The following is an 18,178-nucleotide window of genomic DNA, read 5'->3' on the forward strand; positions in this document are numbered from 1 at the left end:
CTAGGAATTCAAAATATAAATGCAATGATTGAGATAAAAGTAATTTTCACCCAACTATAACCAGTTTAAAATATATATTTAGTTTGTTATATTCACATGTGACGGATTTACTGTTATGCATTTATTTTAATATCTGCGTTTGTTTCAGTTTGTTCCATGTGACGTGAACTGTTGGATGTGTATTGCGGAAGTCTCGCGTGTTCTCTAAATTTGTAGACGACCCTCGAGCATAAAAAATCAACAATGTGATTACCAGTATTAATCCCAGTTGAGCTTTCTAGATCCTTACTTAAAAGTCTATAAATTGGCGCTCCAAGAGATTTGTTTTTTTGTTTTTGAATTTCGCACAAAGCTACTCGAGGGCTATCTGTGCTAGCCGTCCCTAATTTAGCAGTGTAAGACTAGAAGGAAGGCAACTAGTCATCACCACCCACCGCCAACTCTTGGGCTACTCCTTTACCAACTAATAGTGGGATTGACCGTCACATTATAACGCCCCCACGGCTGAAAAGGCGAGCATGTTTGGCGCGACGGGGATGCGAACCCGCTACCCTCAGATTACGAGTCGCACGCCTTAACACGCTTGGCCATGCCGGACCGCTCCAAGAAATAGTAAATAATATTGGTCCGCTACAGTCGTTATACTATAAGCCTCAGAAGTTATTATTGTGATTAACGCTTATTAACCGGAAAACTTCTCCCACTTCTGTAGCTACATCACTGCTTCTTAACTCCAAGCCATGGAATCTAATGGTGTTATTATTAACTTACTATGCATATTTTGAGAAACTATTATGCAATATGATCCGTAAAATTTTGCTTTGTTTAACTACTTTTCTTTGTGGGGGGGGGTGTCCCAAACAATTTGAAGGATTGCTTTCTTTCAGAAGATATAACAAACCCAAACTAAGAGTTTGATGCTTATTTAAAGCTGTAGATAGTGGAATTATAGCTTTCTCCAACCCAGATTCAACAACAGAACTTAACACCATGACACTTAAATGGGATTTTGGAACAAAATTAAGTAATGAGTTTGGCAAGTAAGGTTGTTGCATACAGAAGATTACAATCCAAGTCGAAAACTTGGAAAAATTGCTATTTCAGACTAGAAAATGAACGTTATCTCCGAATGTCATCCGTATTGATACTTGCATTTTTGGCAAAGTTTACTGATTGCTAACACAAACTCAGTAATAAGAAACCTATAAGCTATTTGATTTTAACGAAGCCTTGTTGAAATACACAGCATGTGTCAGATAGAAGCGGTAACAAGCTGGAAATGTTATGGATTTTAACTGAGAAGCAAATACTGCTTTAAACCTCTTTAAGCCTAGATGAGATGAGCCAGGACTTTTAACACAAAACATATGATGAAGGAATTAAAATCCTCAGTCCTTATTTTTTCTCATACCATAACCATACTTGTATCTGAAGTACTAATGACATAAACTAATCTCAGGCTGTATGGCTGTTTGAAGTTAATAGACATGAAATGAAACACCACTGACTGTTGGTAGCTAACTCTTTAAGTTGAATTATTTTAGTATTTTCACCAGTAATCTTAATACACAGATTTTACTTTCAAGTTCAGCACCTGATTCCTCTTTTATAATCCATTTGTTCGAATTTCAGCTTGTTCTTGATATGAATGTGCAACCTTGCCCCAAAATAAGAGGATGAAAGGTTTCATTTGATAGAATTATATGATGAAAAGCCTATTTCAGAAGTTTCACTTGCGGTCTCTTCAACAACAATTTGTTTCGAGTTCCTATCTATGCCAAAATGGTCCTGAGTTGCTCTGAAAACTAATTCAGCTTTCTTCAAAACAGCGAAACAACAATGTTACATCAGTAAGACATTCAACTTTGTACTCTTTTAACAAGGTGGACCTACTGGAATTACAGTTTTGCCAATTTTGAAGTTTCATTGTAGTCAAGGTCTTACAATTTTATTTACGTAGTAGTTTTCTATGTATGAAAGGTTTTTAAGTTCATCCTCGGTTAAGGAGGGGTTAGAAAAAAATCAACGAAAGCTTTATTGATTTTTTTTATCCCCCTGTTAATTCAATCTCTATTGGATGATCTCTAGTTGACGAATTCGGCAGGGTACTCTCCCTCATCTTCTTAATAACTGCCTGATGTAGGTGTTTTTAAGTACTGCAAGACAGTAAAAACATTTAGAGAATGTTTTTAACTCCAGAGCAACTAGAATTGGATTTTTGCTTCTAACACAACCAAAGAAATTTCAAAGATAATCTTGAGAAAAACATAAAGTTATCACTAAGTGAAAACCCACGTTTGAGGAGTTCTTTCTGAATGTCAAGTATGGATTAATTTGAATTAGTTTCCATTGACCTTAGGCTCAGCATGGCCAAGTGTGTTAAGGCGTGCGACTTGCAATCTGAGGATCGCGGGTTCCCAACCCCGTCGCGCCAAACATGCTCGCCCAATCAGCTGTGGGGGCGTTATAATGTCACGGTCAATCCCACTATTCGGTAGTAAAAGAGTAGCCCAAGAGTTGGTGATGGGTGGTGATGACTAGCTGCCTTCCCTCTGGTCTTACACTGCTAAATTAGGGACGGCTAGCACAGATAGCCCTCGAGTAGCTTTGTGCGAAATTCAAAACAAACAAATAAACAAATCAAAGTGAGATATTGCTTTCATATAAGCCTCAGGGTTATGTTAATTTAACTCCATTACAAGGTGGCGACTTAACATAATGTGAAACTATTTATTACAGATATCGATTTACCAGATCATAGACAGCTATGATAAATTATAGCTCTCTCACTGAACAAGTTCGTTTTGGCCTGAGCTTACACAATTACGGAAAATGGCCATGGCGTGTGACACCTTTTTTTTTTATTAAACTGAGCTAGATTAAGAGTAATCTAGGGGCAAATTTTAAATCTTTATGCTCTTGGAACGGTGCCAAAGATCCAACACGTTCGACATTTACACTGTTATAAAAAAGTTGAAACCTTTAAAAAATATTATTAGGTAAAGTTACCAAATTACTAAGACTTTCACTTTTCATATTCGTAATGACACGAGGAACATAGAAAATAAAGAAACTCTGTAGATTGACATGGATATGAAATTTTATTTGCTATGTGACCATTTTTACAACAGACCACGCCAAAACATACCCACAAAACTCTTTCAAAACTATCCATATCTAGAATAGGCTCTGTATGGCCAGATGGGTAAAGCACTCGAGAGTCGTGAGTTCGAATCCATGTCACACCAAACATGTTCGCTCTTTCAGCCGTGGGGGCGTTATAACGTAACGGTCATTCCTACTATTCGTTCCTAAATGATTAACACAAGAGTTACACTACTAAATTAGGGACGGCTAGCGTTGATAGCCCTCGTGTAGCTTTGCGCGAAATTCAAACACAAAACAAACAAACAATCTAGAACCTTTAACAGCATTCCCAGTTAAGTGATAAGCTGCTGGTTGTTTCCACCATGTACTTATGCCACCGAACGTGAAAACTAGAACATGTGTAGCAGTACCTTCGTGAACTGGAAAAGTGACATCTCCTCGAATACAGCTAGTGTTAAACTCATACTAAATTTCAGTTTTGATAGACATTCTATTAATGGTTAGACAATAGAATCTTTCAATTGGTGTCATATTTCTTCCTTTCAGTTCCTTGAGTTCCAATACACCTGTAAAAATTCCTGGTTCAAGGGAAACCACTTCCATTTCCTTCTCAATCTTCGCACTGAAGGAAATGATTGCCCTTGCAACAACAACTGGCCTGGCATGGCCAAGCGCGTAAGGCGTGCGACTCGTAATCCGAGGGTCGCGGGTTCGCGCCCGCGTCGCGCTAAACATGCTCGCCCTCCCAGCCATGGGGGTGTATAATGTGACAGTCAATCCCACTATTCGTTGGTAAAAGAGTAGCCCAAGAGTTGGCGGTGGGTGGTGATGACTAGCTGCCTTCCCTCTAGTCTTACACTGTTAAATTAGGGACGACTAGCACAGATAGCCCTCGAGTAGCTTTGTGCGAAATTCCAAAACAAACAAACACAAAAAAAAACTGTTTATAAATAAAAGTCTTAATATCCATACCAGCCGCTCCGAGAAATATTTTTATTTCAAGTGTGTTTCTCGTCATTGAAAACTTGTTTCGTAATTTGATTGTCACGGGTTCGAAACCCCTTCACACCAAACATTCTTGCCCTTAGTCTTCAAAACAAACTTACAGAGGGCACTGCTATTGAAATTATCTTTCTTTCCGATTTTTGAAAAGATGGAGTTCTGGTTTTTATTTTAAAAGTACGTGCTTTAAAGGTTATTAGAATATGATATACACATAAAATTATGACGTTAAATAATACTCAACCATAGTTTCAAATTGCAGATAATGCTTTACCGAAAAGCTGCAGTAGTTATTATTTTGAAATGTATTTTTGTAATTTCACAATCAATTGTTTTTTAATACTTTTTAAATGTAAAGACTTTACAAAGACTTATCATTTTTTTTTTGTTTCTTGTACTCTTCTATGTCAAATGCGAAAGAAGGGAATTATATTTTATTCACTATAAGAAAACCAAAAACGTTTAAGCTACAAATACAAATAGCATAAGAGTAACACTAAAACAATTATATCAATATTATTTTTTAGTATGTCTTGCAATTATGCAGATGGTTTGTCACAGTACGAAGATAAAGGAATATGTGGAATACCCGAGGTATGTAAAACAATAATACTGGAAGAAACTTTGATTTTGTATAATAGTTATATTACAAATGTGGCATGGGGTTCATGATGTGCTCGAAAATTTTAAATCCAATTTAGACAGGACTTACTTTTGTTTAGTCTTGTTTATCCTAGCCTGTATTGTTGTCTAGGTACTATTTTTACAATTTATTATTTTTTAAAAGGCTTTATCGCAGTAAGTAGACACAAATATTGATTGATATTTACAAAAAAAAGAAAGATGGAAATTAAAGAAGCATATAGTTATATAGGTTAAAAAGTATGTAAATTATAATTAGTTAATACTAACAAGAAAGGATAGAATTTCATAACATCTTTATATTCTATATTTACTTGACAAATTATATTCAGATTTAGTTAAGATAGCTTTATTTTTTGACAGGATAGTTGGCTTTTGGAATGGATTACCTTTGTGTGTGGTGGATGCAATTGATTTAAGGGAAAGCCTGATAAATATTTGAATAAGGACTATTTTTATGTTTTTTTTTTTAATTTTAGTGTGTAATAACTGTTGTGGTACTCCATACAGAGAGAAGGTAGCAAGGAGCTTGCATATGGTATTGGTGTATGCTAGAAGAAATCGATTTAATAACACTCCATAAATACACCTTTATAAAAACAGTATTCAGCACTATATAATAAGTTTTGTTGTCATGCCACAGCCCAAAAAGTATAGAGAAAATTATCAGTAAAGTAGAAAGTTTGCACAGAAGATTCATGTGATGCTGGTTGGACTCTGACACTTTGCAGTAAACTTGAAATGCTCCTCAAAGAGTGTCAAGTACATTCTAGATTGTGAGACTGAGACAGGTTAATTTAAACACAGTAAAGGAAGAGGCAGAATACCTAAACTCAATTATAGCAATGTCAAGTATCTTTGTTTATGTAGCCTTCGGTACAAAAGGAAGACTATCGCTAATCTGAAGCATGAGATAAATTACCATATAACAAATGACAAGAAAAGTATCCAATTAAAAACATTTACTTTGATTTCCAAATATCCTCAAGAATGTTGAGAATAGATGAGTCCAAATTTGGAATACTTGGTTCAAAGTGGTTCAAAAAAAAAAAGACAGAATAATGCACCACTCCAAGTACCATCATTGTATACCTAGTAGTTTGTATCTTATTGGTAAAGGATTCTACTAACAAGAAGATAATGATCCCAAACACTCATCCAACCAATGTAGAAAGAAAGAAGTTACTGGAGTAATTTAAATGATGCAATGGCCTCCACAAAGCCCCAGCTTCAACCCAGTTGAGGAGATCTGAGATTTGAAAGATCATAAACTTGACAAATCGAAAGTTACTTTAAAAGAAACTTTATGGGAGTGTGCTAGAGACAATTGAAATAAAATCTGAAAGGACATTTTGATTAAATATGTTGCAAGAATGCCTGAAAGACTCTTTGCAGTTATTAAAGCCAAAAGATACACACAGTATCAACTGTTTGCTGAACTCAGGCACTTTCATTGAGTTGCTGTTATACTAAATATGAAGATTAGTAACATTTTAATGTTTTACCTGTGATTTACCTTCTATTGTTCTTTAAAAGTAGCATGAAATCTTATTTTTTACTTTGTACTAACACATTTGCACAGTACTGTACAGACTTGTGTGTATTTCACAATTAGCTGTATTGCATCATAGGTAATTGGCATTACTTCAAGGAACTAATTTCTCATCATATATGGCTAACTTGTATTTCTATTTTTATTAAATTTATTATGAACAAAGTAACAAGTCCTGATAAATTTGTTTCCTTTTTGTTACTTTGAGGACTTAATATCAACAAATAGTCTAGAATTTAAACTCTCTAAAATTGGTTCTGAACTTGACTTTGATTTACAAAGCACAATTTCAGGTATTAGCTTTTTAGAAAAATGCAGTTTGACATAATTGATATGAAAAGAGAATTTAATTTTCCATATTGTGACAGCTCTTTACAAATAATGTGGTGACATTAAAAGGAAAAATAAACTCACAGATGAAAAGGTATTTAATAGTCTGTAATAAAAGCACTTTATGTATAATGTAGAGCTATTAAAATATATTTTCATTTAATGTCTAAGTAATTTTGAAAGTATTAAAATTATAATATATTTTATAATTCATCAGAAAGTACATATTTTACAATTTGAATGCAATTATTTCTTACTCGAAATAGTAATTTTTTTAGAGAATCCTGGTGTATAAAATGTTAATGAAAAATCTATAAGCAACTTAGCTCTGACTGTTTAACTATGTCAGGTTGAAAGATTAGGCTGTTGGTGAGGGAAGAGGTTGGGGTAGCAGAATTACTGAAATGGATTTGTAGTTTATGATATCAATTGTAATATTATAATTGCATATTCATGTTTTATAAGAACTATGTATTAAGAAAACAAGCTAAAGTTGGAGTTTATTTGATATATTTGATAGACATTGAGGGCTGGTGGTGATGTTAGATTTCTATTATTTTATAATTGGGAATAACTGTCATGTCCACAGCTAGCTATAGATAATGAGTCATTGTAGGATATGGAAAGTTTGAGCTCTAGCATCCTGATATTAATCCCTTATTGAATCTATTTTCAAGCTGTTTATTTGTTTTAATTGTGACTGATAGGTAGAATATTGTTAGTGATTTTGGGTGATATAGTTGCAGAAATTTTCATTTTAAAATACCATTTATACTTTTGTGTAGATGGTATAATATTAATTGTTTTACTACAGTTTTGCTGATGTATACATCAGTAATATAAAATTTTTGCAATTTTACATATATGAAGTTAAATGTTTGTAACTTTATCATTAACAACTAATTCATTCAGTTCATATCCTAATATCCATAGCATGATCCCTCTATATCCAAGAAATTTCCTCACCACTACTTAAACTTAGTTTAAGCAATTTTTTCTAAAGTTATTTAGTTTCTTCAAACACATTATTTTTAACAAATTTAGCTGAAGCCTATGGTGTTTAGACATCTCTTCTCTACTGTTAATCCTGTCCTGCAAACCAACCAAATTTAATTGTTCATCTGTTATATCTCTAATAATATCATATTTAATCCTTGTATCCATTTAAGTGATTTTTGTCAGCAATTGACATGGGGAAAACCTAATGTAATGACTGTATTTGTAAATTTGTATCCTTAAAGCTGTGAAAGAGCTTTCGGTGCTAAGTTATTAACTTTTCAAACCTGCCTTTACTTCCATCATTAGGTCTAGTATTCTCTATAAACAGAATATCTGTTTCACTTCCTGCCTTTACAAGTGATTGAATTAGGTGTTTAAAATTGCTAGAGGTTTGGAAAAGCTACATGCAGGGGTCTCTTCTGTTTCAGTGTTGAAAGAAAAGGTTGCGAATGTAAACTTGAAAAACTATGTGATTTATTATATCTATATTATTATAATATGTGTATGTAAGTATGTGGGTTTCTTTGTCATAATTATATTTTCTCTCAGTAGTTATAAAACTTGAGAATTAATTATTTAATAATTTGTTTTGTGCTACTAGTTAAAGTTTTTATTAAATATTATGACTAGGTACATGGTTTAGATGCTTTGATGGATTGGAAAGGTTGCCTTATTAGGTAGAACTGACTTATTTCATCTTGCATTCCTGAAATTTACTTAAGTTAGAGTAAAAAAAATGTATTGATTATGTACTTGAGTAATAAATATAAAAAATGCACTTATCTGTACTTTTCTGAAACCATATATGTATGTTACAGGCCATGTGGTCTAGAAACAAAATACAGCTTACATTACAGGAACACAGAATTATTCACAATACATTTAAACATGAACAGTTTATGAATATATTGTCAAGGATTGCTATTATTTTCAAGAGAAATTATATTGAACTTGAACATTCTGCACACACGAGATACTATGGGAAAAAATGATGCTAGCCATTTGGGTTGTCACTAGGGGGATTACAAATGGGCTGATGTAAACAGTGCATGAAATTGGCTGATTTAAGTTTTCGAAGTGCCTCGTGTTTTGGTTGTGTGCCACAAATTTGAGGTTTGAGAATTGTGACAAAATGTATAAACTGAAAGGTAGTGGAATAAAAGTATGAGTAATTTTCCTGAAAATTACTTAAGTTAGAGTAAAAGTATTTGAAAATATCAATAATTTTTAAAAACATATGCTACAAAAATTACTCAAGTAAAGCTACTTTGTTACCTTCATACTCCTACAAAAATGAAAAATGTTTTTCACAAAAGGTGCAAATGGAAACCTTCAGAATAGGTCTGTGACAATGAAACCAAGAGTGGTGTGAAAATTACTTCAAAAAAAGTCAAAACAACGTGAATAAAAATAGGAATATTAATAACATGCTAAAATAATGAAGAGGTTGAAAACTAAAAAGTTTCTTTTTTGGGACACGTTACTTAGTTAACAGGTACTACTAATTGCCCAGTTGTAGTTTTGTTAATTTGATTGTTTGTCATGTGACAGTCAATATATCTAGGTTGTCAGCTGTTCTTTGTAGTGCATTTGATTTGTTTTGATATTAATAAGGTAACTAAGGAATTTTTCTGATGTTAAACAGGTACATGATCCAGAAGGAAAAGTTGCCTTGAAAGCCACACAGCTTGCCCGGTGGATCCAAGAGTCTGAACATGTGGTTGTGCACACTGGAGCTGGAATTAGCACTTCATCAGGAATCCCAGATTTCAGGTGCAGCTAACATTTGTTGTCAGTTATTTGTTTCAGTATTTAAGTATTTTAAAGATATTTGTAAGATTTGTATATTGTATGTAATCCACCTGTTGCAAACCAGTGAGGTTAAATATATTAGCTTTACTAAAGTTATATAAAATATTATTAAGAGTTTTCTTTTTGTAATATTATCAACAAATCATTTTTACTTTGTACAGAGGACCAAAGGGTGTGTGGACATTAGAACAGAAAGGAGAGAAACCTCAAATTAACATTTCCTTCAATTCTGCCTTTCCAACAAAAACACACATGGCTTTAGTTGAATTTGTGAATTTAGGATTAATTCATTTTGTTGTGAGCCAAAATGTAGATGGCTTACATTTGCGCTCAGGTCTTCCTCAAGACAAATTCTGTGAACTTCATGGTAACATGTTTATTGATAAATGTAAACAATGTCAAAGGTGAGTAACTGCTGTAGATGTTAAAGCCTTATATCTAATGTTTATGCTGAATGTTGTGTTTGTACAATTATTTGAAGGTCACTGTTTTTCTTTGTTTTCTACTGGGTAATAATTCATTTATTTTATATTTGATTAGTTTACGTACATACTACCCATTAAGTTAAGCACTTGGTAGATATTAAATTCTAATAGGTGTTTTTATGGGACATTTGTTTAGCTTTGATTTAAGTTCAAATATAATTTATTTAATTTCAGATTATGCAGCCATAGGCTGGCTCACAAGTTACCAAGTCAATAAAATATAAGTTTGGAATAAAGAATTAATTTGGAGAATAACTGGTGAAAAACAGAATAAGGTTTAATACAATATATTCAAACAATCATCTACATCAAATTCATCAAAACTATCTTGAAACAAACATCAGAATCACCAAATTCCTTGTTTCACACAGTATTTTACTCATAAATAAGCACCTCCATTATACTAATTAACATTTTAACAACTATAAATAAATTCTTAACCAAAGTAACTGTGGACAAACTGTCAGGCATGATTACATTTTATATATCTCTTATTATAGCTCTTCCAGTATGTTTCATAACAACTCAGTTATGGCTTCTATCAGTTTAATCAAATCTTCAATTACTGTAGTTTCTGTTACTTCTAATTTCAGATATTATACATTGTTAAATGAGTATGTTGCTTGAATAGATGAAACTTAGTAGTTGTAAGTTACAAGGAGTTTGAGTTTGTCAAATGTGTATTAACAATGGATTGAAGAACTACCATTGTTGACAACTAGAACTTCTACAGAATTGTTGGCAAATCTAAGTGTGGATATTTTACAATCTAATTGTTCAAAATCAAATTCATGGATTTGTATATGCATAAATTGGGATAATTGCAACTTTTCAGTACATTATTTGTTAACTTGTTTGTGCATGATCCTCTTCTTCAGATTGGTAATGCAAGTTGTCTTCTATTACAAAGTAAACAATGATTGGCTTTTCTCTAAGATGAATGGGTTTATTTCATGTTATTCATTCATTTAGGTCTTAGTAGGTATTAGACTAATCAGTTTCTAAAATGTACCAATGTGAACTGTTAAACATCTAACTTGTATATACTTTTCACAAAGATTCCTCTATTTCTTATTTCCTGTTAAAAATTCCATTACTCATTTTTTACAGAGCATGTCCTCTAGCCATGGTGTCTAATGTTGTAAATATTCATTGCTTTCTCTATCTGTCTTAACACAAGCTTTGTTGATTTGACCAACCCCATTACCTCATAGTACTCATTTGAAGTCATTTTATTTTTGATACTACTAACTTTTAATATAGTATGTATATCTTCACAATCTTTGGCAAACTTTTAGTAAATATTACAAGTCTTTCCCATAAAAAAACAAAAACAGTTTTTAGTAAGAAAAATATTTATCTGTGAATTTACCAGGTATTTGTTTTAACTAGTTTGTGTATAAATGATTTTCATGTTAAGGTTAAAAGTACTTTTCTTCATCTTAAAAATCTCAAATTTCTTTGTATAATCTATAAATCCTCCTAAATAGATTTTAAATGTTTGTTTTCAGTAGAACATTATTTTTTATTTTCTTTAAATCTATAGAAGTTAGGTTAATTTGACAGATCTCATAACCACCACAAAGAATTGTAACATGAAACTAGATAAACCCTTTTGCTACAGGCTCAGTTTATTGTATGTGAGCTCATCTACACATTTACACACTTTAAGTATTTGCACTATAACCTTTGATACACAATGTGTATATTCATAAAATTTGGTAGACTTTTAGTAAAGATTACAAGTGTTCTCTATAAAAGTATCAGATTTTTTAGTGAAATATTTTTATTAAAGATTTATTTGTGAAAATAGTCTTTCCTTACTGAGTGCAAAGTGATTTCATGAGATGTTTAAAAAAACTGTTCTTCTTCCCAAAAATCTCAAATATTATTTGCTTAACCTCTAGAATCTCTTAAATACATTTCAAATGTGTTTTTAGTAAGACTTTATATTTTTATTTTCTATACTCTAAAAATATTGGGTCTGTAACTTGACCAACCTCACAATCATCATAACAAAATTAGGAAGTAAATATAAGTTATGCTTTTTTCATGCTAAAATGACTACATATTATAACACAGAAATGCAAATGTTTAGTCTTAGTAGCTTAAATCTCATAATGCTATATATTTCCATATATATATTATATTGACATTCCAGTCATACCTACCTTACATTACATAACTTGCATTGATGTGCTGCATGTGCACTCATGTTATGTATCCAGTAATATAAAACTGACTTTTAGTCTTCCCTGTCTTGGCTGTGTTTTCTTATGCTTTTTTCATGCTAAAATGACTACATATTATAACACAGAAATGCAAATGTTTAGTCTTAGTAGCTTAAATCTCATAATGCTATATATTTCCATATATATATTATATTGACATTCCAGTCATACCTACCTTACATTACATAACTTGCATTGATGTGCTGCATGTGCACTCATGTTATGTATCCAGTAATATAAAACTGACTTTTAGTCTTCCCTGTCTTGGCTGTGTTTTCTTAAAATATAGAACAATAAATCAAGAAGTAAAGCAAACAATCATCTCTTTTTGCTATTACCTTTGTACTCAATTGCTGCTGGACATAGATGCTAAGCCTTTTAACATTTTGCACATGGAGGATACCAAAATTTTTTAAGGTTTATATATATATACACAGTTGAATACAGAAAAAAATCATGAATAACTACACTGACACCATAGAATTCCACTATAATTTGTTAGGCTTAATAACTAAGATATATTTAGATTTGTTAAAAGATTAAAGAAACACCCTATTTCATTGAAATCTTAGATCAAAAGAATGTGGTAGCCTTTTCAAAGATTAAAATGGCTGAGAAAACAATAAGCTGTCAGTTGGTTATTCATATGTCATATATTGTAGTGAGGGACCATTTCAAAAATTGGGAAGAGTGGAATGAGGCCATAGTGTTTGATTCAGTACCTAAGCAAAATAAAAAGATACGAGATTTTTATTTTATATTCTAGCTTGATAATGTTGTGTAACTTGTGTTCTTAATTTGTATGAAACTATAGACTTAGTATTTTGACATCACAAACATCTTATTTTAACCTTTGCTGCATTTAACATACCATGTGACTCATGAAAGTATATATATTTAAGTGTGTTCTTTTAACAATTTTTTTAAATTAAGAAATTAACTCATATATAATATGAAAGTTTGAATTATAATCTACAATTTGATTCCAAACTTTTTGACATAAATTCATGAAATAGCAGTTCCATAAAATGTTGTATGCAAGTCAACAAATGCAATGACATGGCCTTTGACCCTGACCCATTGTGAAAGGGTTAATTTATCCTAAGTAGCTTTGAACTTATAACAGTATACATCTATTTATAGTTAAATTTTGATGTTTTATTGCCCTTTGATCTATTTCTAATTACTATTTGTGCCATCATAAGTTGTAACTCGTATGTTACAGTATCAAATTACATTACCCACAAGCTGCTAGTGTGTGTGCCTTGTGAAATATTTTTGTTATGTTATTATTATTTGTTTTATCTACTCTAACCTTTACTAACCCAAAGAGGTTTATATTTTTACACTTACTTTTATATAATAAATAGAAAATAGACAAGAAAAACAAGAAATAAAATACTGACCTAGGCCTCCTTTTTTTCTGCAGTTGACTGTTTACAGCACTTAAACCTAGTTTTTATACTAATGGCACTAATGCACAAAATAATTTTAATGTAATTAAATAATACACCAAAGAACATAGAATAATAACATGCAAAAAGTGGACAATTTTTGTGGCTTTCTAACTATGCAACAAGAGCTGTTGCAAATTCATTAAAGCTAGTCATTACCTATCCTGTAGGAACAAAGCTTTTACTAACAGAGAAAATGGCAGTTCTCTATTCAGAACACAATGAAATATAATAGATTTGATAGATGAAAACTATGGCTTTCTACTGGTTATATACAATATAGAATTAAACAAGAGAGAACTGTTAAATTCTGAAAGAAATAATGTGACAGGTTGGTGTGGCAAGATGTCTGATTTTCTGTTTGATGGCTCTCTAACCAAACAAAATTGAAGGTTATAAAAATTGTGAATTTTCTGAGCAATGATGATTTCATAATGAGTAATTTGCATTAAATTTTATACTTTTTTAAGGGATGGTGAATGAAATAGGGAAGAGGGGATGCAGAGAGAGAATATGTCGCATTTATCACACTAGGGGCAGTTAGGATTTTTTAAAATATTGTCTTATAAAAATAAGAACTTAAAAGTTATTGACTATTAAAATATGGATTATTAACTATTACTTTATGCTCTACTCATTAGTATAACATAAATAAAAAGTAGCTCAATGACATTTTGAATGTAAGTCACTAAAACTTTGTGACACATATAGTAAATGATACCCTGGCTGAGAGGATTAATGGAATTGTGTCTACATATCACTGATAAAAGGATCTGCTAGTTTTTCACTTATCATGCTATAGTCTTGAATGTATTTCCAATTAACTTGTGTATTTTGAGTTTTAATAACCTTATTTGAACCTTTTTAGTTGGCTTGTTAGCATTAGACATTCTTCATGGCTCCATTTGATCAACTGGTCTTCTATCAAGTTTTATATTCTGCATTCATATGTTTCTTTATCTTTTGAAAATTTTGCTTCACAAAACTCTCAAGATTTTCAGTTTAAGAGTTACTTCAAAATGAAGTTATATTTTATAAGCACTGGAGTTTTTTAACCCAGCTAGATAGCAAGTCATGTTTTAAAACAATTATGTCCCAAATAGGACATATAACATTTAACCATATGGTTTAGGTAGATCAAAATGCATGTTGCAACTTTTACTTAGTTATGTTCAATATTTAATTATCAACATATATCAAAACATAGTTAATAAATCAAATGTTAATATTATAAAGGATTTGATTTTTTTTATTTCACAAAAAAGTATTGAAATTAATTCTTTATCTTCACTTTTCTGTATTACGTGACATTCATTTGCTCCAAACTGCCCATTATGGATTTACTTATTACCCCTATGTGATGTCTTCAGTTTAGCATTAGTTACACATTTATAGTATAGATGTTACTGAGACAATCTAAATCATAGTCTCTATTCATTTTGCTTAAGAAATATATAAATCAGAAAGTCAAACCAATATCCCAATTCTTTGTTACATGCTCTCCCTCAAAAACTGTCATTAAATCTTTTTGAAATTTGCAATTTGATTACAAATAACTTGGAGGAAGAGAAGATTTCAATTTACCAATTTTCATATGAGGTTAACTCATTTTCATGAAAAGTTTGGATTTATTTGGCTTATATATTCATATTTGCTATAACAGATTTGTTTGACCAGGTAAGAAAATTATATTAATCCACTTATAGTTTAGTTAGAAAGCCAGTTAAATTATAATTGTTATGGGAAATTGTATTTTGTATGTGTTATTGTTACCTAGTTTATGTTTAGGTTTTATTTATTGTTATAAAACTAACTATAGTGTAAACATCAGAAACATATTAGGTTAGGTAAGAAAATGTTAAGGAAAAAAAGAAAAAGAAAAATTTCAGAAAGGTATGCATTATGTAATTCAGTACTTTGTTAATCATAACATAAATCATGTTTACTACATGATTTATAACTTTGTTATACAGGTTTAGTAGTTCAGCATGGTTCAGAAAGCAGTAAAACAGATGTAAACTGTTATGAGTCTGAGACTGTTTAGGATAGATAATTGTAATTTTCTGTTGCAATTTGCAATCATTCTAGAAAGCAGAAAGTGTAATTTAGATGTTGTGACAGTTTTGACATTCATGAAGTAGACTGAACTTGTATGGTGTTAGAATGAAAAAATAATGGATAAAATATGAAGTTTTACCAAATTATCAAAAAGCACTTGCTGTTCACCTAGAAGGTTCTAGAGCTTATGCAAATGAAATAAAAAACTGTGAGATAAAAAAAAATTAAAGTGAAAAACACCTTGCACTCAATCTGAGTTAGAGTGACTCCTTAAGTTCACAGACAAATTTTCAGTAAAAACATTCAATTATTTTTTCTGTAAACAAAAGATATAATATTTACTGGAGATTTTGCTCAGTTTAAGACACCTAAGAAAAAGTTAACACTGATCTCGTGATGACGAGAAACCCACTTGAAGTAAAAATGTATTCTCGAGGTTGTTTCAACTTGTAGATGACATAAGAAGGTCAAAATATTGTTTTATACTTCATTTTAATTAAAGTTTTAATACCCATACCAACTGTCTTGAGAATACATTTTAACACTGATCTAGTAAGACTCATGATACCTAATAAAGATAGATGTCCCTAGCTATCATAATGAATATGTTCATTTTATAATTTGTGTTTGGTTTTGTTTTCCTTCAAATGAAAAAGAAATATCTAATTATAAGTACCAGAGTAGATACTGTGTTATTTATAATTTTAGCTGCAAATCAAGTTTAAAGAAAAGAAGCTTTCCCTAATCCCCAAAACCTTATTTGGTATATGTGAAAAAAGCTATTTTTGTTAATTTTTCCCCACCATCTTAACCTTTTAATAGACACCTTTAGATGAGAACACATCTTGTGAGTTAGTTGAGCTACTTGAGAACTATATTTGTTCTCCATTTTCTAACACTTGATAGTTATGTAATTGTTGGTGATCGAGAAAAGATTTTGAAGAGACATAGGATTAACTCATGACATTGTCCACAAATGAACAGCATTTTCCTCAGCCTTACATCCAGTACTTGTATTTTTAGATATTCACTTCATGATCAAACATAAACCTCTGAATGTTTATGTCAAAATATTTATTTTACATATGTGAGTGAAAGGGTTTGGAAGTGAATCAGAATATGATATTAGATTGACCATGACTTATTCTTCATCTTTGAGCCTTGGACATCACTGCCTTTACACTTACTCTAATGTTCACTCATCTTTTCAGCCTTTATCTTTGGCTGTAGTCTTGAGTTGAGATACTGCTGGTAGAACCTCTCTGGCTGGTTTAATTTTGGTCCCTCCTCTGTGTCACCTGATAACCTCAGTCTTGAACCATTACTTGTATTTTTGGCCATTTACTTCATGATCAAACAAACTAGTGATGTTTGTGTAAAAACAATTCATTGCATATGTAAGTGAAAAGACTTGGAAGTCAATTCTCAAAAGATAAAGAACTATGTGAAAACATTACATACAGTTTGAATATGGGCAGTTCTAAAGTTAATGCTAGTTTTTCTGTGATATATCAAATTATATATTTTTCACTTTCATAAATGTATGCAAGATAACAATTTCTGAAATTTGTACCACTGTTTTAGGTCAAGAAAATAGTTTCAAGCAGTTATATGGTATTCCTTCTAATAATTAATATTACTTAAATACATTTATACATTTAAGTACTAAAATTGTCATGGAAAGATAATTCTAAAATAATATGTGTTCTATGAGCAATGAGTCTGAAAGTGGTTTCTGCCATATCTAAGTTAGCATTTGTTGACAACTGTATAACAAGTATTAGGATCTTAAGACCATGATGTAAAAACTTTTGGTTTGTTTGAGAAATAATAGGTTTAATGATATGTAATAGTATTAAATTGTAAGTATGCAGTTGAACTTCTCTCATAAGGTGGGGAGAGGAACGAAGGCTGAAATTTTGGGAAATTGGGTGCAAGATAGCTGACAGACATCAAGTGTTGTGTGTCTTGGAAAATAAAGGGAGAGTAACTATGTGTAATGAGAGGGTAATAAGTGAAGGGGAGGAATGAGGTATGAAGTTATTTGAACAAAGATGATAAAAAACCAAGTCAGCATGAAAGGAACTTTTTGGGAGGGACATTATGGGAATAATTATGCAAAAGAGAATGGGAAGTATCATAAATTTTTGGGGACAGAAACAATAGAACATACCTGGGTAATGAGGTTCTGGAAATCCACAGATTATTAGTCTTCTGAAGCATTACACACTTCTTCACACAAAAAGCTATCTTTCCTGTGTGTTGGCCTTAAATAATTGTATGCCACTAGCCTTCAGGCAACTCCTGTTTAAAATTGGGAGATTTCTCATGAAATGCATTACTGCATAATGACATTATTATGGGCATTAGCTGTGTCTATACTTTTGCACTTGTGATCTTCATTCTATTCCTCAGCACTGAATGTATTTTTCTTTGTCAGTATAATAAGTGTTTAGGAAACTTACTTTCCTACATTCTTTTTCAGACTATGAACACACATGCTGG

At 31.5% G+C, this 18,178-nt stretch overlaps 1 protein-coding gene across 3 annotated transcripts in view; it reads left to right on the top strand.

Moving 5' to 3' along the window:
- Positions 1 to 4,187: 4,187 nt before the first annotated feature.
- Sirt6 (sirtuin 6) overlaps positions 4,188 to 18,178 on the top strand; it is a 31,173-nt gene continuing 17,182 nt past the window's right edge. Inside the window, exons 1-4 of one of the 3 annotated variants that reach the window (XM_076514262.1) lie at positions 4,189 to 4,287; positions 4,638 to 4,704; positions 9,279 to 9,406; positions 9,607 to 9,849. In XM_076514262.1, the coding sequence (XP_076370377.1) occupies positions 4,639 to 4,704; positions 9,279 to 9,406; positions 9,607 to 9,849 (437 nt within the window). In that variant the 5' untranslated portion in view covers positions 4,189 to 4,287; position 4,638. Of the gene's footprint in view, positions 4,288 to 4,637; positions 4,705 to 9,278; positions 9,407 to 9,606; positions 9,850 to 18,178 lie in introns of all 3 variants that reach the window. The other 2 variants (XM_076514252.1, XM_076514271.1) reach the window with 2 other exon arrangements.

This window comes from Tachypleus tridentatus, chromosome 1 (genome assembly GCF_004210375.1).
Source record: "Tachypleus tridentatus isolate NWPU-2018 chromosome 1, ASM421037v1, whole genome shotgun sequence".
Taxonomy (NCBI): Eukaryota; Metazoa; Arthropoda; class Merostomata; order Xiphosura; family Limulidae; genus Tachypleus; species Tachypleus tridentatus.